The sequence below is a fragment of the Oryza glaberrima genome, chromosome 3 (genome assembly GCF_000147395.1).
Source record: "Oryza glaberrima chromosome 3, OglaRS2, whole genome shotgun sequence".
NCBI classification, from domain to species: domain Eukaryota; kingdom Viridiplantae; phylum Streptophyta; class Magnoliopsida; order Poales; family Poaceae; genus Oryza; species Oryza glaberrima.
Window position 1 is genome coordinate 22,040,076 of NC_068328.1, and position 19,811 is coordinate 22,059,886.

The 19,811-nt window shown below is 38.7% G+C and overlaps 3 protein-coding genes across 4 annotated transcripts; 1 reads left to right on the forward strand and 2 right to left on the reverse strand.

Annotated features, from left to right (window-relative positions):
- Nucleotides 1-6,451: 6,451 nt before the first annotated feature.
- LOC127765976 (E3 ubiquitin-protein ligase At3g02290-like) lies at nucleotides 6,452-9,464 on the forward strand. Its single transcript, XM_052290961.1, has 5 exons — nucleotides 6,452-6,808; nucleotides 6,969-7,247; nucleotides 7,942-8,368; nucleotides 8,776-8,885; nucleotides 9,012-9,464. Exons 2-5 carry the CDS (start codon nucleotides 7,143-7,145, stop codon nucleotides 9,036-9,038), a joined length of 669 nt encoding a protein of 222 aa, XP_052146921.1. The 5' UTR covers nucleotides 6,452-6,808; nucleotides 6,969-7,142; the 3' UTR covers nucleotides 9,039-9,464.
- Nucleotides 9,465-10,912: 1,448 nt separating this feature from the next.
- Nucleotides 10,913-12,530, reverse strand: LOC127768982 (60S ribosomal protein L15). The gene is made up of 4 exons (XM_052294655.1): nucleotides 12,428-12,530; nucleotides 12,151-12,317; nucleotides 11,430-11,627; nucleotides 10,913-11,337 (listed from the first exon to the last, which is right to left on the reverse strand). Exons 1-4 carry the CDS (start codon nucleotides 12,429-12,431, stop codon nucleotides 11,092-11,094), a joined length of 615 nt encoding a protein of 204 aa, XP_052150615.1. The 5' UTR covers nucleotides 12,432-12,530; the 3' UTR covers nucleotides 10,913-11,091.
- Nucleotides 12,531-15,065: 2,535 nt separating this feature from the next.
- On the reverse strand, nucleotides 15,066-19,654 carry LOC127765326 (uncharacterized). 2 transcript variants are annotated; one of them, XM_052290195.1, is made up of 8 exons: nucleotides 19,500-19,654; nucleotides 17,351-17,489; nucleotides 17,150-17,272; nucleotides 17,023-17,066; nucleotides 16,825-16,950; nucleotides 15,894-15,978; nucleotides 15,743-15,799; nucleotides 15,066-15,616 (listed from the first exon to the last, which is right to left on the reverse strand). In XM_052290195.1, the coding sequence occupies exons 1-8, from the start codon at nucleotides 19,625-19,627 to the stop codon at nucleotides 15,527-15,529; spliced, it is 792 nt and encodes a 263-aa protein (XP_052146155.1). In that variant the 5' UTR covers nucleotides 19,628-19,654; the 3' UTR covers nucleotides 15,066-15,526. The 2 variants fall into 2 exon arrangements, with proteins under 2 accessions (XP_052146155.1, XP_052146156.1); XM_052290196.1 differs by lacking the exon at nucleotides 19,500-19,654 and adding an exon at nucleotides 17,619-18,225.
- Between the last annotated feature and the right edge of the window lie 157 nt (nucleotides 19,655-19,811).

Here is a 19,811-nt window from a genome sequence, read left to right on the forward strand (position 1 = left end):
GAGATGGAGGAGTATAACATGGTTGCTAGTAAGCATTTTAGAAGCGAGGAAGATGGTTACAAGTTTTACAATGAATATGCAAGGTGTAAAGGTTTTAAAATTAGAAGAGACAAAGTGAAGCGATTTAATAGTACCGAGCTTGTTTTCTGGAGGTGATTTTAGCAAGTATATTTACAATAGTTTGTTGTGAACATTTGTGCGTGTACTGTTTTGTGCAATATACTCTATTATCAGGTAGTCGATCATACCTTCACGCTGCTACTATGAACTCCTATCAACGCCTGACCCATTCGAACTCTCTTAAGGTTTTAGAATTGGTAAAAAAAAGTAAGACGCCCTCTTTTCTATCGTTTCTTCTCTTACATACTCCCTCCGTCCCATAAAAAATCAACTTCTGGCTATGAATCTGGACACACACTACGTCTAGATTCGTAGCCAGAAGTTGGTTTTTTATGGGACGAGGGAATAAGTAGTATTGGTGCGGAAAAGCTAATTGGCGAACAATTGCCCTCCGGCCTCCGCGATCACTTTCTTTACGCATTCTCATTCCATATTCCTTCCGCCACTGGTTCGGACTGAGCATGTTTTCGGCGTTGGAGAGACAAGCCATGTCAGGCTACCCATGCACTTTTTTTTTTTCTTGTTACTTGACTTTTCCATTGCGTGCATGCAAGGTGGACCCACACCATATATTTTTAAGTTTGCATGTAGTTTACAAATACTACTTAACCTACATCTTTCTATTTTTTTTCCATTTAGGGGCATATAGAAAGTTTATATATTCTTTTTACATATTTTTTTATTTTTAAAATTCATTCGTACACTTTTTTAAAAAATCAATATCAAAAAGTTTATATGTGCAAAGTTCATATATAAAAATTTACCACGTATAAAGTTACCATGTGTATAAACTTTCGTGCAGAAAGTTGCAATGTATAAAGTTAGTATATAAAATGTTTATATAGATAAAATTACTATGTATGATAAATTAGTAGTATATGTATTGGGCTATAGTCTAAGCCCACATAAAACATGTACATAGATAAGAGAACTCTGGATGAGAAAGAAAAAAAAAATACTTGAGCTAGTGGGCCTGGAAAGGTTTTTGCACGTGGGCTAGAGAACATGGATTCAGGGGTTGTTGCGTCTGTCATGCGCACACGAAAACGCCAAAAAATGAAATAGCGAGAGAAGCCGACACGTGCAGATGTAATAGGTCTCGACATGTCCGCCGTACTAGACCCACCCATGTTGGTGGGGCTCGGGCCCAATCCCACCTAGGAGTATGTTGTGTTATGATTGTTACTGATTCCAATTATAAGTAAGTCCACTAAACCATGGACAAATTATATTCTCCCTTCTATTTATTTTGGTACCACACAAAAACAATGAATGACAACAAAAGCATGGCATTTTGATTTGATTTAAGGTCACTACATTTTAGCCAAATTGATTAGGATCCACTGACTTTGGAGAATGCTCCAGATCGGTATACCGATCTATCCGGCACTGTAACCAACTAATTATCCTACTGTTTTTCCTACTCAATCCATCCATACATGTATATATTGTTTTTCAAAATATATTTTCTTCTAAATTACTTATCCAATTTACGATACAATTGCACCATTATGCTCATGTTAATTAAATCTTTATGATAGAATATCACATGATTATATTCCGATAAAAGAAAAACATATGTTTTAAACCGTTAAAAGTGAATGTTTCATACATTACAGCTATATGTTGTTTCCGTGTGTTTTTAGCGTGTTTTGAAGTTTACTTAACAACGTCTTTCACTCTCTCTCTCTCTCTCTTGTCTTGTACTATTTGCACACTCTCTCTTTCCACTTTAGATCTTTAAAATATTTTTTCTCCTAAACTACTTATCCAATATGTGATCCAATCACACCATTATATTTGTTGTAGTTAAATCTTTACAATAAGATATCACATGACTATATTCTAATGAACGAAATACATATGTTTTATACCGTTAAGACTTATTGTTTCATACGTGACAGCAGCATGTTTCAATGTGTGTTTTCACTATAGGCTTGGTTTAGTTCCAAACTTTTTTTTCGAACTTCCAACTTTTCCATCACATCAAAACTTTTCTACACACACAACTTCCAACTTTTCCATCACATCGTTCCAATTTCAACTAAACTTCTAATTTTAGCGTGAACTAAACACACCCGTACTTTAAAAAAAATCAATGTTTCAGTTACTAATTTTTTTCACCATGTATAACTTAATGTTTCACCTAATGGTTAAGTGAAGCATTTCACCACCTGATTTAGAGGGAATCGAACGTCCGATTTGGAGTTCACTCCTCAGACTTTTAGTTGAATATAAAGGCATAGGTGAATTAAGTCGAACTTAATTTGGGATATTTTCCGATATCCAATTCACAAGGAATTAATAAGGCCAAACATGCTACAGTACTATTGAACGATGATTATTTTTGCATCATCTACACTGTTGTCACCGTATTTGCACCAAACTCATTTCTGTGTACCTTTGAAAAAGGTCAGAGAATCTGATTCTCATCTGTATCACTACATATTTTCATATTCACAACCTTTCTCAAAGCTAAAGCATAATCGATTTGATGCTAATATGTCAATTTATGGATGCGATTGTCGCCTGTGCCTACTGCCTAGTGTTCAGTAAATTTGCGCTAGAAACAGAAAAGAAAGAAAAATAGTGTCCACGCCAGCATTCTAATTGTATTGTACTCCTGTTTATTTTTATGTTATATGTTTAGTTAAAAAAGAACTAATCAACATCAAACATTTCATAATTAACAGAGAGTATTTCTTTTTTCAAATATGTTCACTGTTTAGCAAGCCCACGCAAGGAGCCAGCAATGATAGTAACATTTGATATTTCAGAGAGACTTCTAAACCATGCACGCATCTAACAAGCTATCGATATACATGCCTCTTTGCGTTAAGGTCAATTAACCCTTTACTTGAATCATACTACACAACATATAATTCTGTCTGCACAGTGTACCTGCTAGTTCATTGATAAAGTAGCTTATCTTAAGCAAGTAAGTATGTTAATTAGTGGCCTGAGAGTTCTAAAACGTAGTGTAACTAACCTCCCTAATAACTTGTCTAGAGTTAATTAATTAGTGGAGACTGTGGGTGGCAGACAAATACCAAGGGAGGAATCTGTGTGGATTATGGGCATGCTGACAAAGACATTCTTCTTTGGTCTTAAGTGGGGAGCAGCATATGTATGTATGTGTAGCTAAGTGTTCATTAATTGCCATGATTGGAGGATATAGTCCACTAAAGACAGTACCAAATGGGGATTAAATTAGGCAACCCAGCACTCCACAAGGACAGTTTTGGTATAGAAGAGTAATTATTATAAGTGGGGGCAAGTTGATCGATCACCAATATAGTCTCAAGAAAATGAAAAGTGTAACATGGAAGCTGCCCCGTGCTTCCAACTTCTTTGTTTGTATCGGGAGACATGGATAATACTATGAAGATTGTTAAGAGTTACATTAGTTACATATCGATTCTTCTTTTAATAGTGGTGATCTTTCAAAAAAATATGATTCTTCTTTTAATGATAGATTAATTGTTGATGCTAGCTTTACCAAAAGTTGCAACATGACTTCGTGCGTGGTGAACAAAAGATATAGCAATGACAGTTGACAAATAATGAATGGGCATCTCGAAAGAACAAACCCAATAGAATCCTCGCCTACATAGCTGATATTTTCCCCGTGGACAAAAGAATTGAGGATGTTATAGGCTCTGTTCTATTCGTTTTTTTTTTCCAGATTTTTACCACAGATTATGTTGCTCCACGCTTATAAAAATACGATTTTTTTTAAAAAAAACTAGTAACCAAATATTCTAAATTACTACTTTGTTCCAGGAAAAATCAAATTCTAGGGCATTGGACAAAACGTACATCTAGATACATCTTTAGGATTTGACAGGGTATTTGTGATTTTTATATGTTGCATCTCTTCACCCGTTTTCCTCTATCCTAGTACAAAATATATATGCTTGGCTCAATTATTATGGTCGTACTTATACATATCATAGGTTGTTTTTTATGAAATTAAATATCACTACTGTTGGACAGCGGCAAATCCTCATTTTTTCCACGACTGAGTGAGATCAAGCTTGATATATATACATTAAACCATGTATTTCGGTTCCTCACAAACCAAAATATAAGTATGTATTTCAGTTGACAAGTCAGTTGGTCCATTTTATACAATCGCTGATGTGGTTAACCAAGCATGACGGGCGATTAGATTGCCATTTTGGCATGTCATTTTCTGAAGCACGACTGTTATATCCGTAGGCCCACTTGCCAGTGACTAGGTTGGTCGAACATCCTGATGGTTCACCCTCAATAAACAGGGCTACGCTATTCATAGTTGGTGGATAGGTCAAAAGAACGATCGATCTGAAAAGCCTGAAAGGTGTGGCTACTAATCAGGGAATTAATTGAACAATTTCAATCCAAGAACTTGTTTAATTAGCAACTAAAACAGGGGTATCACGCAAGCTGATTAATTGTTGATGCTTCTCTTCTTTATATACGGGCCCCCTGTTTTTAAGAAAGAAGGGACTTTGGGAACTTTTTCCATGACTCAATCCCCAGCCTCACTATGCATAAAGTTTTTTTTTCGATACCCCACAAAAAAAGGGTTTTTTTTTGACAATTCATAAACTAGTTGGTTATTCACGTGAATTAAAAAAAATCTAAAGAAAGCTCGAGAGTACAAAATGGTCGTCATATTACATATGTATAAGTTTAAGGTTATTGTAATTTCGATTATTGAGCTAGATTACTATAAGTTGAATTATAATAAGCCGACACAGAATAAACTGTAAGTTGTTTGTTTCTTTATATTATTAGCTGTTTGTTAGCTGTTAGCCACCCAATAATCTAAAAAAGCACAGTTAGAGTGGATTACTAGATTATAGTAATCTAGCTTATAAATTGTAATAAGCTAAATTAAACATGGCCTTAACTGGGTCAGGATACTTCTTTGTTGACCCTTTTTTTTCTCTACTCCTACCTAGCTTGTAGTATTATCTTGTATTCTTGTGATAAATTTTAGAGGTAAGTGAACTAGTGCTGACATTATCTTATTAATGTGCCTAAATTTATGTTGAGTAAATAACTAGCATAAAGATAGTGCATCCTCCAATGTTGGTGCCATGTGCACCCAAATATATGGCTGTTTCAATTTAACCCACACTTCCATTATGCTTAGCAGAAGGTTATCCCATAAATCATTAATCATTTATGTATCCTTAATCAGTTACTATTGTTTGTTATTGCGTTTTTCATGACTTTTTCAGCAGGTTTAGCCGTGATGAGCATAAATTGACCGTACAATGAAAAACCAAACCCAACAGAAAAGAGTCGATTCTCTTGGTTTTCGGTTGGTCCGGTTATTCCAGCTTGGTTTTTGTGTTGTGGTAGATTTTTTTAAAAAAAAACAGTAATGTGGCAATAAAGTACCGTGAGGAGTGAGGACTCATCCCAGTCAACTGACCACGTCACCGGTTGCCGTAGCTTCATTTGAATCCCGGATAAAACAGGAGAGAGAGAAAGATGAAGGGGTGAACGAAAAATGAGGGATAATTTGATTCAAGTTTTTTTATAAATGTATTGAAGAAGGGGTAAGTGGTGATATATTTCACTTTTTATTTAAATATAATAGCATATGCATCCAAATAGGCTAGTAGAAATAATTTCTTTTTAAAAATCGAGGAAGTTGTAATGGCATAGATCCCGTTCGAATCTGCTTAAAAGGATGATTAAATTTTGGATTAAAGTGGCGCGCTTTTCAAACTGCTAACCGGTGTGTTTCGTGCGAAAATTTTCTATATGAAAATTGTCCTTAAATATCATATTGATCCTTTTTCAAGTTTGTAATAATTAAAACTTAATTAATCACACGTTATTACCATCTCGTTTTGCGTGAAACACTTAATCTTTGAAGATTCAAACACCACACTAATTAACCCTAAAACGAAAAGATAATCCAGCTATGGCCCATGAAACATTAGGCCCACCAGCCGCCGGCCCCCACCACCACCACCACTGCCACTCTATTCACTTCACTTCCACCGCGCGGCGGCGAGGCGAGCCTGGCTGCCTGCGCGCCGCCGCCACCGCCCGACGACGCGGCGTGTGTTGGCGAGAGCGAGAAGGCCGCCGGCGAGCAGCCACAGGAGTTCCTCCTCCCCCGCACAATGCGGCCGCCGGCAATGGCGAATCGCCGCCGCCACTTGAGTCCGCCGGAGACCCCGGGGAGCCGTAAAACTCGAGACGAAGAAAATTTCACCGCTTTGTTTTTTTTTCCCCTTCTTTTCTCACCTTACTCTATTCCAACCCTTCCTTTATCACTAAAGTTCTCAACCAAAAAAAAAAACTTCCTTTATTCCTTTTTTTTTCTTCTCTCGCGCTCGATTCGCTTTTGTTTGTTGGGTGCAACAGCAACAAAATAAAAGAAGAAAAAAAAAATCGATCCGCAAATGCGTCGGCGTTGCGTGCGAGCTCCGATCTCCTAAACCTCCTCCAATTCCCTCAACGAAATCTCTCTCTCGATCCGACTCTGCTCTCTATCCGGCCTCGATCACCCCCACCAACATCCTCCTCCGATTCCCTCGCCTTCTCCTTCTCCTCCTCCAACTTCTCGATGACTTCCACTATACTAAGCTAGCTAGCCCCCGCCGATCCCCGCGGGGTTTTAGTTTAGCTCCGCGCCACCCAATCGCCGCAGGTGGTCTTTCCCGGTCAAGAACTCGCGGTAAATTTTTCCCAAATCTTTGCTTGTTTTTACTCGAGTCGAGTCGCAATCGTTAGCAGCAGCACTGGTCGGCCATCGCCGCCGCCGCCGCCTAGTCGCCTTCGCCGATGTTTTTTTTTTCTCTTTTTAAATTCGGTTTGCGACTCGGGCTATCTCGCAGATTCGGGGGCGGATACGGAGGAAGCAAATCTGTGGTGGATTCGGATCGAGCTCTTCGTTTTCTTGCTCTTTGTATAAATTGCGATCAGGGGCGGCGGAAACAAGGGTTCTTCTCTGTCTCTCTTCATTAGCGCCGGCGACGAGGTGAGGTGAGGTGGTGGTGGAGGCGATCGAGATGGGGTCGGTGCTGTGCTGCTTGGCCGACGACGGCCGCCCCGTCTGCTGCTTCTGCCTCCCATGGCCGATCTTCAACGCCGCTCACAACCACAACCACAACTCGGTATGATTCTACCTCTGCTTTTTTTTTTTTGCTTCTTGATTGTTTATTTTGTTATTACTTTTGCGAAATTGCGCTTCTATTTTGTGTTCAGATTGTAAGCAACGATGAGGCGCTGATTCACGATTGAGTTTAGTTTTTTTTTATTAGTTTCTGGTGTCGGTAATGTGTGCTTTGTGATCTTGACTCTTGCACGCGTTAGGTGCTGTGTCCCGGTGTTATTGAGGTCACATTGCTGCTGAGATGAGCTTGGCAAAGTATGTAAAAAAAATGTGGGTTTGAATAGAGTTCGCATTGCATTGGTATGGGAAAGGAAAGAGTGATTGCATTGTAGCTTTGAATAAAGAAAGGGTTGATTCGTGTGTTTGCATGTTAATTTTGTTGGATACTTTCTCTCAGTTTTTGTGCATTACTATTAACTTTAATAATCCAGCAATCGATAAATTGTATGGATATGGGGTACTACTAGTATCAACTCGCTGCTATTTTTAGAAACTGGAATTGCACAACTGTCAACTGGGACTGAATAAGTAAGATGCTGCATGTTCTCAAATAAATATTCCTGCACTAGACTTTTCCTGCAATTTCTACACATCATTTTGTCATCTTTGCTCATTATTTTAGATCTTCTCTCTATGCCTGATCTTTCAACCATGTGCTATCCATACTCACTCTGTTCTAAATGGTTTCTCTACAGGGTTCCATTGCTCGTCCAAGAGCGGATACACGAGTTGCGCCTGATCAAGGAAGAATTAGTCTCACTGCTCCAACACAGCATGATTTGATGGATACTTTCCGCTGCCCGCCAAGGCCCTTTCCTTGGGATGATCCTCGATTCAGCCATCATACAGAGCATCACCCACTAGTAGGAGGACATGACAAAGCTTCAACAACGTTCCACAAATCTGGTAGCCTTGGAGAAAGCAAGAATGCTGATAGCATATCTAATTCCAAAGCTGTCAAGGATGATGGGCCTTCCACAGCTGTGAAGGATGATGGGTCTTCCACAGCTGTGAAGGATGATGGATCATCAGTAAAACACCATTCAGATGGTCTGCACATTGGCAAAGAGCAAGTACATGATCTTTTCGACTTTGAGGACGACTGTCCAATATGCCTAGAAGGTTAGTGAAAACAGTACCACTACTCTTTTGTTCATACATACACTATCTTGTCTTTTTCTCAGCAGATAGTGTTTACTATTTAAATTTCTATAATGCAAAATATTAACAGCAAGAGAAAGGGGGGAGCATTCAAACATTGTTATGCTGTAGCAGAAGATACGTGTTCATGTTGTATAATTCTAGCTAATGAACAGTGTTCATGTTGTATAATTCTAGCTAATGAACAATGCTCAATTGTGGTGGATCACTACATTGTGACCACTCTGCTGCCATAATGTCAGTGCCATCATAAAAGAAAGCTAAATTTCCGTCAAAAAAAATAAAAGAAAGCTAAATCATGCTCAGGTCTATTTGCTTGCATGATTTTGGTGCTTGTGTCGTAAAGATCTTTTTTTTTTTTCTCGCAGAGTATGATTATGAGAATCCAAAGATGACATTACAATGCAACCACAATTTCCATCTTTGTTGTATTTATGAGTGGATGGAGAGAAGTCAAGCTTGCCCAGTCTGCTCAAAGGTACTTGCTTCTACTTCACTTTTAACTTCACCTCAGAAGTGAAGCGTTTAGCTTGACTCCATCGACATGCTATCTTAAGCTGCCAAAAGATCACTTCTCACATTTATGATACCTTTCTCACTACAGGTAATGCTGTTCCATGAGGATTCATGATCATAATGCTGCAACGTTTCTGTGATGTTGGAGAGTGGAGACTCACGGGGACTGGATCACCTAGATTTGTGTACATAGCTTGACGAAAATCAAAGTCGCTAGATTGTTTGCTGAAACTTCCAGCGGCGCAAAGATTTTTTATTATTTTTTTGTTTCTGTAGAGCATATAATTCTTTTCTCATTTTTCAGAAAAAATTGGTAGCTTGTGTCAATCCACATATCACATTTCGATTGGATGTTACAGATGCGCGTATGAGTGATTGCATTTGCTTCTGATGCTGAAATACGAAACTTCTGAAAGCCCTAGCATCTGAACTTGTGCTTCCTGTTTGAGATGACGAGAGATTCTTTGCATTCTTCAGGTCCCATCGTAATAAGCCAAACGGCATATTTGCAAACGAAAAATATTTGTGAATAAAACTTTTATATACGTATTCTTAGTGATCTAAAAGCAAAGGCTGAAAAATAAACTTCAATTAAAAAAAGTTAAAATTAGCTTCAAATTTAAGGTTGAAAATTTAAATTTTGTCTAACAAGTATAAGCATAAACGAAAAGACGAGGCCCGTTCTTGCCATGACTGAGTTAAGTCCAATGAACATTTCTACTATTCCTACTTTGTGGACCTATCTAATATTCCTGCATTTTTCATTACAAAACTATATCACGCCTGCTTGCTCTCTCTCAAAAGAAAAAGGAGGAATAATTGTATTGTTGCAACCACAACAAATAGGAGTACTAATTTTCGTCATTGTAAGCTCGAGTGTTGTTAATTTAGCCAAAAAAAAAGGGAATATTTTGAGCTTTCATGCGGAAAACTGGTCAGGAACTGTTTTAAAATGTCTCAAATAAAGAATAAATTGCAAAGAAAAATTTCCTGCTATGTTACTACCACTTTTCACTTCAAATTTTGTAGATTATACCAAACTGGATTTCAAAATGCCTTCAAACATTTATGGTATTCAAAAGGTTCCAAAAAGGCAACCAATGAAAAACTTATCCGGATTTGGAGCTATAGTCTAAAATCCTATATAATTATTTCCAGAAAGCTCAGCCCAATAGCAACATTTTTTTATTAGCCGCATGCCTAAACCTTTGGTCCATGATTGGTGAAATCGTCCATCATCACACATGTGATGCTTCCAGTCCTTAATATTTCGTTACTTTCTTGTTGTATTGTACTCGAACGGATACTCTTGGAACTTTATAGGACTCTGCTGAACTTTGAATTTTACTATTTCATCACTGCCAATCTGTGAGCAAAGGCATAGCTGCCAATTACGATTGCAGATTTATGCAAATAGAGCATCGCACCATCTATTCTTTAGTACTTCAGTTGCACAGAAGAGGGGTGATTTTTTTTTTTTTTTGAGCTAGGAATGTAAATCGGCACACAAATCATTGCATCACCATTCATATACCGACAATTTTCCGTAATTAGGTAAGTGTTCGCAAGTCCATTAGAATTCGGTTCAGATTTCGTAAAATTCAACCTCTTCAGACCAGGTTAAATACAAAAACCACTAGGTTCAAACTGAATTTTAAATTTTCAAAATTTAATTAGATTCTATCAGCTTATCAACAGATTCCACGAAATCTAATGCAGAGAATTGTGAACCCTGATTAGAACTATTTGAAAATGTACAACAGCATTCAGTCAGATAGTTAATAATACTTTAATAATTTTCAGTAATTAGGTTAGTTTGAAAATGTAAGCATGTAGTAATATAGTTAACACCAACATTACTACTAATAACACATTGAAGCTCGCAGTCAGATTGACTAGCAGATTTATAAACACAATGAAATAGATAACTCAGGAGACTATCATTTAGGAGATATACTTAAAAACTAATAATAACCAGCTCACAGAGCATTCGATAACTGAATCATTTCTTCATCTCATCACAGGCAAATAGAGAACAGCAACATTGCTTCTAGAAGATAGTTCACTGGTTTCAGAACACAAGTACCAAAATTTTAAAGTGCAAACAGATATTATCAAAGTCTGCAAGGGTTGGATTCCACAGTAACGTAACATCAAAGCACATAGGCTTAACGATAACGGCGAAGAGAGACAGTCTGGTTGCGCTTCCAGGTAGCCCTGCGGGACGGCCTGGCCTTGTGGTGAGTGTGACCCTTGCCGCGCAGACCACGGTACTTCTTGCCAGCAGAGGTGAGACCACGGAGCTCACGGTGCTTGTGCACAGGCTTGCAGAGCCAGTTGATCCTTGGGTCATTGCGGATAGCGCTGTGAGCAACATCCACAAGGATGATCTCAAAGTACTTGTAGGTGGAGTCCTGCATTAAACCAAAGAAAACCAAGTCATTAATGGAAGGCAGATACATTGTTGATAATCATCTTTGAAAGATCTCAGTAAAGTGAAACGTACCTCGTTCACCCAGTAGGAGTTGAGCACCCTGAGTCCGCCCAACTTGCGCCCAGCTCTCTCCTCAGCAACTGACCTCTTGTTCCTCTGGAACTTGAGCTGGGTGATACCCTGGTGCTTGGGCTTGCCGTAGACAATACCCTTGGGCACTGGCCTCTTCCTGCCACCACGCCTCACACGGACACGGTAAACCACATAACCCTGAGGAAAGGTAACGACAAATAGTTAAGCACAATATTTTGATTACAGGACAAAATATTCAAATGTGATTATATAAATTGGTAAATAAATGGGAGCACCCGTACAAAATTTTGCTCAGAGTATCAATGACAAACAATGCAATTTAAGTTCAACTACGGCAGCAAACTGCTTTTGCAGTAAGTAACGCACCAAACAACATTACCTATGCCAATTACAAGAAAAGGTCCTCAAGGGATGATACTACAATGGCAAGCATCTACCATCCAATCGAATCTAATGGAGAACACAAGACAAGTGATACTATCCAAGAAAGCACTAAAAACAGATTAACTCAATGTTCTACTAACAGTTAACAAATGGCAGTAACAGGTTCCAACAAATCAACAGCAGAACGGTAACCTAGCAGAGTCTAGATCTAGACACAAAAGTAAGCCTCCATTTCTACAGGACAGATCAATACTTCAAACATTAACACCATCATCAACCGCGGGCACAAGAGAACATCTGGAGGAGGGGAGGTAACCTGCTTGGCCTTGTAGCCGAGGCGGCGGGCCTTGTCGGGGCGGGTGGGGCGGGTGAGGCGGACGATGGCCGGCTGCTGCCTGTACTCCCAGCACCGCACGCGCTGCACGAACCTCATCACGTCCGACTGCTTCCTCCTCCATAGCTCCGACACGTACTTGTACGCACCTGTGCACAGCAAAACGACGGAGGACGGATCAGGAGAGAGATGGAGGTGGAGGGGTGGGAAACTGGAGACGAGAGTGATGGAGGGAGGCGGCGTCGGAGGAGGAGCTCACCCATGGCGGCGGCGGCGGCGGCGAGCGGCGAGAGGCGGCGGCGGGGAGGTGGAGCGGGAGAGGAGACTAGGGTTCGTGCGGAGGCGCGTGGCGAGAGGCTATATAGAAGGAGGCGGGGGCGCGGTGGCCGTCAGATGGGGCTAGGGTTTTTCTCGTGCGGTTGGATGTTGCCCGGGGAAGGAATGGATGGGTTACTGATGATGGGCTTGGCTTGGGCCTTATTAAGTGCAGTGGTGCCGCACAAGACTCAGCCCAGGAGCCAGCCTGCTGCTCTTTCTCAGCCTGATTAAAAAAATAGAGAATCTATTCTATTCCACTGAGTTGGTTCGAGTTCAATAATTTGCCATCAATATTATCACTTTCTATAATATACCGGTGAATTTATCAATTGTTCTACAATACGCTATTGGGCTGGGACTTCTTTTAAAAAGTACCCAAAATACCCTTATGCACAAACAAGGTTAACAATTGATTTATCTTATTAGAAGTTTCAAAAAAAATAAAAACTTTTATGTGGCATCCTTACACAACATGGATATTTATATAGAAGTTTCAATTTTTTTTATTTTTTTAGAAAAATATATAACTTATTTGTTATATGATATATAAAATACTTTTTTATTGTTGTTTTTAATATAAATCATCTTTAATACACTACATAAGATAATTTTTTGCTATTATTTCTTCTATAAAAAAATTATTTTGCATACACCACATAAAAATATTTTTTCTAAAAACTAAATATACCAGAAAAAAATTGAAACTTGTATACAAAATTGCATGTTGTGTAAAGAGGACACATAAAAATTTTCATATTTTTGAAACTTCTGATGAGATAAATTAATTGTTAATCTTGTATGTCTTAAGGGTATTTTGGGTATTTTTGAAAATAAAGCCCAACCCAATGGCATATTGTAGAACAATTAATAAAGTCGCTGGTATATTATAGAAAGAGACAATGTCAATAGCAAATCGTTGAACTCGAACAAACTCAGTGGTATAGAATAGCGCTCTAAAAAACTAAATGATACTAGTAGTTTGTTATTATTCTTTATTATTTATTACGGTCTTGGAGATACAACTTTAACCCCAAATTATATAAGTGTATAAAATTACTTCGAAAGTTATATCTAAGAATATCATTTTTATATTTTCAAACTAATTATTTTATTAAAATTCATTGATACATATTGATATGATCTTATCCAAAGCATCGTATAATTTCCAGTGAAAAGACTAACCACGAAGTTAGTATGAGTAATAGAATGTGTTGGAACAACAACATAGACAATCAATATATTAATAAATTCAGAACACCTTGTTGTTCACATAAAAATTGCTTGATCACTCTAACAATTCTTCTAATAAATTTAAGCCTTTTAATCATATACATGGTGGATATTGAGCTAGCTTAGCTTGGGTTGTTATTCTAACGAGATAAAAGGTTGGGTCAACTTGATCTGTTTGCTAACTCAAGCTGGCAACACATTGGCGTTGGCGACCTCATAAAAACGGCAGGCTCCATAGCACCAGAGCTAGTCAACGAGGACTTTTGTGATGGTGCCAAAGCTCGTCAATTTTTCATTGGAGCATGGAGTTAGACGAGGCGTCGGAGCTCGTCAATATGACTGCTCAGCAATCGGTGAAGAAGATGGCAACTGGAGGAGGAGAGTTAGAAACGGGTCCAAGGAGCTAGGATTTGGGCGGGCAACGGTGAACTAGGGGTCGCTAGTGCTAGCACTGCCATGGCTAAGCAAGGACTTAACCATTTGGCAACAGGCTAGGATTAATGGTGTTGCCGCTGCTACGGACAGCCAAGAAGAGCGAACTGGTGACTAGAGAAGGGGATCATCTGGTGTTGGCGCTGCTATGAATGGGTGGGCGACAAATGAAAGTGATGACGACAACTAGGGTGCGAGGCAGAGATGATTGAGTCATATATAGAGGTGGATATCGAGCTAGCTCGATTCAGTTCCTATAGGAACCGGTATTGTTCATCCATTCAAGAAAAAGGGAGGAAACTTTCCTACCATGCTAATTTGGTAGAAAACTGCGTGAAAAAAAAATCGAGTGCAACATCTTTTTCTGTTCCCATTGCATAGGATCGAGGCAAATGAAGTCTTGATGCCACTAATGCAAGGATTAAGCATCATCAAGCTTCTACTTTATATTATTTAGTACTGTTATTTAGAGATAAGAAGTTAACTCTCTAATCAACTTTGCATGTACCGTTGTTTCCTATGTTTTTCCTATGATTCATCTAGTGCATTTCCAACCTATTCTTATGTGTTTTTTCTATTCATGTGTTTTTTTACTCTACATTCCAAATGAGCTCTTAATAGTTAGCCACTAAATTTGCATTTCTATGTTTCGGCAACATGTCTTTATAAAACCACAGCTAAAACACAGGGGGAGAACTCGGGAGAAAATCGGTGTTCAGGACAAAGTGCTACGTTTCTCAGAAGAGAAAAAAAAAAGGGGGCACAGACGCACAGTGCGTTGCTGCTCCTCTGGCGCTTATAGGGCCTTTGGGGCTTCTTGGGCCATTTGGTTGGTCGTTTTGGTTGCCCAGCCCAACATGATGGTGCTGTGCAGCAGCAGTCAAGTTAGGATAGTTTTAAGTTAGGCAAGTCAAAAATGGTCCAACTCTTTACATATCCTCTTGCAGTTAGAACTTTCTACCATAACCAATTCAACTTATCAACAACAACAACACAAGGTCAGATACCTTGGTCGAAATTATTACAGAAGAGCAAAGATGAGACCTTTTACAGAAGCAAGAAAGATGAGACCTTTTACTTTTACAGCAAGGGCAAGGTGCAACTGGAGCAGCCGTAATTTTCACAGGAGCCAAAAAAAAAAAAAAGCCGGTGCGTGCATACACTTAGGACATGTATTTTCTTCACAGCGTTCTCAATTTTTCATGGCTATATACAGCTGTTAAAAATGTAGAATATTATCATCATCAGATTACAATAGATTCAAGTACCTACCGTGTAGCAACCATATATCAGCAACTCTTATTCTTTCCTGCAAACCAGCTTTTATTCTATTTTGCACATGCTTTAAGTAACCTGTAAGTGTTTCCCACACGCACAATCATTGAGCCCCATCTTTTGCAGCAACATCAAAAGCCCTTGTGAATGCATTTGGTGGCTGGCCGCCGCTGAGCTGAAATTTCCCATTTATCTGGAAAGTAAAGAAAAAAAAACACAGTAGTTTGAATTATCATGGACAAGTATCCAGTCACTGACCAAGTGATAAGATAAAAAGTGCAAGAGATGATAGATATGATCATTTAATTAGTCCTCATACCACAAAGTGAGGAACACCAGAAATTCCAGAGGAATATTTGTTGAGTTCTTCCTTGACCTTTTATCCCCAAAAGAAATGTTAGGATATTTGATTCGATTGCATCTGTCACAAAAAGATTGGTCACTAGAAGTGAACATCGGTGGAAATGTACCTCATCGACTCCTTTGTTAGAATCTTGAAGAAGTTCTTCTGCTCCTTCTATGCCCACCTTTCTTGCAGCATCCAGCAGAACTTGCCTTCAAGCATTTGGAAATTATTCACAAGATTGAATAATATTGTATAAAATCACTTATTGTCAACATAAAAATATATATAGGGAAGCAGGATGGGTAGCTAAGTTGGCAGGTGGACATGTTTGCTGAAGCAAATCAAGAAGATAAAGGGTACTTTTCTTGCCCAAACATCAAAACTCCTACAAAAATTTATCATTGATAGATAGCATGGAATCATTTCTGACTGCAACTTTGCATAAAGAAAAGGTGCCTAAAAAGGGACATCTAGGAAAACACTTCAGCAGTATAGTAAATGCTGAGAAACTATTCACAACCCTTACGCACCAGAACAAAGAAATTGGTTGGTTATTTTCATTTGCCAATACTGAAGCAGCACATGTAACAACGGAAAATGCACAACGTGCTATCTGCTTTGGTTTAACATTCTAAATAACTCGCATCCATAGTAGAATGTGATAATCTAGATAACGATTCCAATATGAAAAGGTCTGACATATTCCTTTTCGGAATTTCATCAGTCATTCTTCATTTTAGCAACATAAAATGAGTATGTTTATTACGAGTTTGTCTCAAGGAGTAATATAGCACAGAAAAGAAAAATGCACGCCCTTCAATGTACCACTACCAACAGGAAAGATGTATTATGCATCTTGCTGAAAGCCTCATACATAGAAAAACGATTAAGTATGGCTGATTTATGTGATTTCTCATGTTGTCCCATTTCTGACATGTTCTAAATCAATAATAGTTTGTCACAAATATATATGACCGAATATGCAGAATTGACAAAGAAAAATAAAGTGCAATAAGATTATAAATCCATTCCTACAATCTTGAATACATACTCACCGATCACCAATAAACTTTCCATGGCAAAAGTAACTTTGGAATAATTCTTCAACAAGAGCACTTTGTTTGTCATAACCTTGGTGCCCAGCAAGAGTTATGAGCCTATGGCTGTCCATTGTATTTCCACTGTATTAAGTATTTGTATCAGCGAACTAGCCAATGATGCATGCTAAAAAGAAATTCAAGACTATAGCTTACGTCAACCCAGACATGTCATATTCCATCCCAAGTCCTCTAAATATCTGCAAAAAGAGCAAATAAAAGGCTGAATATGATATATATGATGTGAACAAACTCTGCCTTTGCATTGTTCAAATGTATTAACCTCTGTCATACGAGCAGTTGCATGCTCAAACTGAATAGGGCCAAACTTCATCCGGTAGTAATCAGATTTCTTGATGCCTTCCTTAGGTGCATTCGGATTTAAAAAGAATGGATGCCAGCGGACCTAATCAGCAAAAAGACATGCTAGTTTTACGCTGTATGACCATGAAGTTGGACAACAATAATTTTGAAGAAGTGAAACCTCGAAATCAAACTTGTCCTTGTTTTGCTCCATAGCTTTCTCGAGGTTCTTTTTCCCGACAAAGCACCATGGGCACACCGTATCAGAGCTCACATCGATCTGAATGAGCTTCTTGCCAGCGTTTGAAGCCATGTAAATCCTGCATGTGTATAATTCACAAAGAAGCTAATCAGAAATCGGATCAAGGCGCCTCATGGATCCGGAAAGCAAGGACTGAAAACAAGTAAATATTTTGAATGATTGCTGGTACAGGCCAAGATCCTAACACCTGTCAAGCTAGTGATCCGAATTTTTCATCGAACACACAAGCTAGTGATCTGCAGATGGCCTCAAAACACGGTTTATTTGCTATGCGATCTGCAACTAGAAACAGCAAAGACATTTGATCTTCAACTGTGTGGGAGAAAATCACCAACCAGAGTGGCTGTCAGAAAATTAAAAGAGTTGGGGATGTGGAAGACCATCTCAATGAAGTTCTCATATACAGTTGGCATATGTGGGAGGAACATGATATGAGGACCTTTCAAAATGAGGAGCTTGAGGCCCATGCGGTGTCATTCTTATTAACGAGAACATTGATAAGTGGAAGTGAGCAATGTAACAGTTTGGTGTAATTTGGTGACTTAATTATTCGATGTTATATCGTCCTCCCATAGCCTCGTAATGGCCCTAGCATTTTCTTTTGGTTTTTGGCCATGGCTACTAGCTGCTTATCCAAGTGTTTGTAACCTAAATTCTATTACATATTAATCTTTAAGAGAGAATCCCTTATATGCCACTAGAATTTGACCAGTTCCCTTATATGCCACTCAAAATTGGCTTCTCCCTTATATGCCACTAGTTTAAGTTTTTTCACCCTTTTATGCCACTCCCACCACTATAGTGTTAGTTGACTGTTAGTCAAAGGTTAGTTTTTTTCGTAAATGACCAATATGCCCTCTCAACTAAAAAATGTGTAAACTTCAAAAAATCATAACTAATTTATTTTAAATCCTTTTTGAGTAAACAAAATTTTATCAGAACCAGTGAAAATGCTCTTTATATTAAAAATATTATTGGAAAACTGCATATTTCATGCTTACATTGAAAATTTATTTGTGATGGTAATGGCTAAAATTGCATGTGATACAGAAAAAAATCAATTTTCATATATTGTATCCAGTAGCTATATTAGTACTAAAATACATATTATTGGTTGTATACTAATTCTCAAGGACAAATGCGTCTTTTTACAATGAAGTTAACGGTCAACTCGCGGTGGACTGGCGGCAATGGCATAAAAGGGATGAGAAACTTGAACCGGTAGCATAAAAAGGAGAAGCCAATTTGAAGTGGTATATAAGGGAGCCGGTTAATTTGGAGTGGCATATAAGGGATTCTCTCTAATCTATAACAGGGTTCCTTCCTTTCTTTGAAAATAGAAATTGGCTAAAAGTTTCCTCTGCAAAAAAAAAAGGCTGTACAAACCGTGATTATGACTCCATGGTTTTGTTATCACTAAGCTCTACGCCAAACAAACAAAAAGCAAAATTGGTTTTAGAAAACAAATAAAAAGGAAAAATAAATTTAAAATAACTGAAAATTGACTTAGGTGCAGAATTGGGGATTAACATGGCTTGTAGAAGATGAAAATGGTAGTTCATCTTCTCCTATCTTTGCTCACTTGCTCTAATTTTTCTCACCAATGTATTAATCTAGCCAACCGGTTGGCAATATCAATGATAAATCGATGATCATCAGTCTTTGGAAGAAAATGTCTTGTGGCATGGCATCAGCATAAATAGCAAGAAACAGCGCCTGTTCTCTGCTATGCCTAGTATAAAGGAGAACTATGAAACACAGAAAGGTAGTAACTATCAAAGTATCAATTGATCAATCAATTAATTAAAGATCAGTTTCCTATTGAAATATAGTAATTGGCAAGTTCCCCTGTTGGTTTAGTAAAGAAAAAAAAACACACAGTAAAGATCAGTTTCTTGCATCCCTAGAGAGCAGTAAACAACTAACAACTGTACTGGAAGAAATTAGAACCGCCTGTTTTCTTGGGATGAACAGAAGAGCAGACAAGAGTATATGCAAGTATGCATCGATGGTTTCATTCAAAGGGGAGAGGGAGAGGATAGGATTGAGCTGGAGGGTTGATCCGAACCTGGTCCAGTTGTGGGGAGGGGATGCGGCTTGCGCGAGGAGACGACTCCAAGAAGAGGAGGGGAGGGAGACCTCTGCCACGGAATTTTGGTAAACTTTGATTTGGGGATTTGATTTGATTTGATTCATGTCCACGTCTCGGTGGCGGTGGGCGGGGACGGGGAGGTAGGTGAAGCTGCCCGGTGGTAGAGGAAGAGGGGAGGTGGGCGTTGGTGAGCTTGGTCTATGGAGACCACACGCTTGAATCACCTCACCGATCGGTGCGTCCTGGACGCGGTCCACAGGACGGCAGTGTGGGTTGGAATAAATGGCC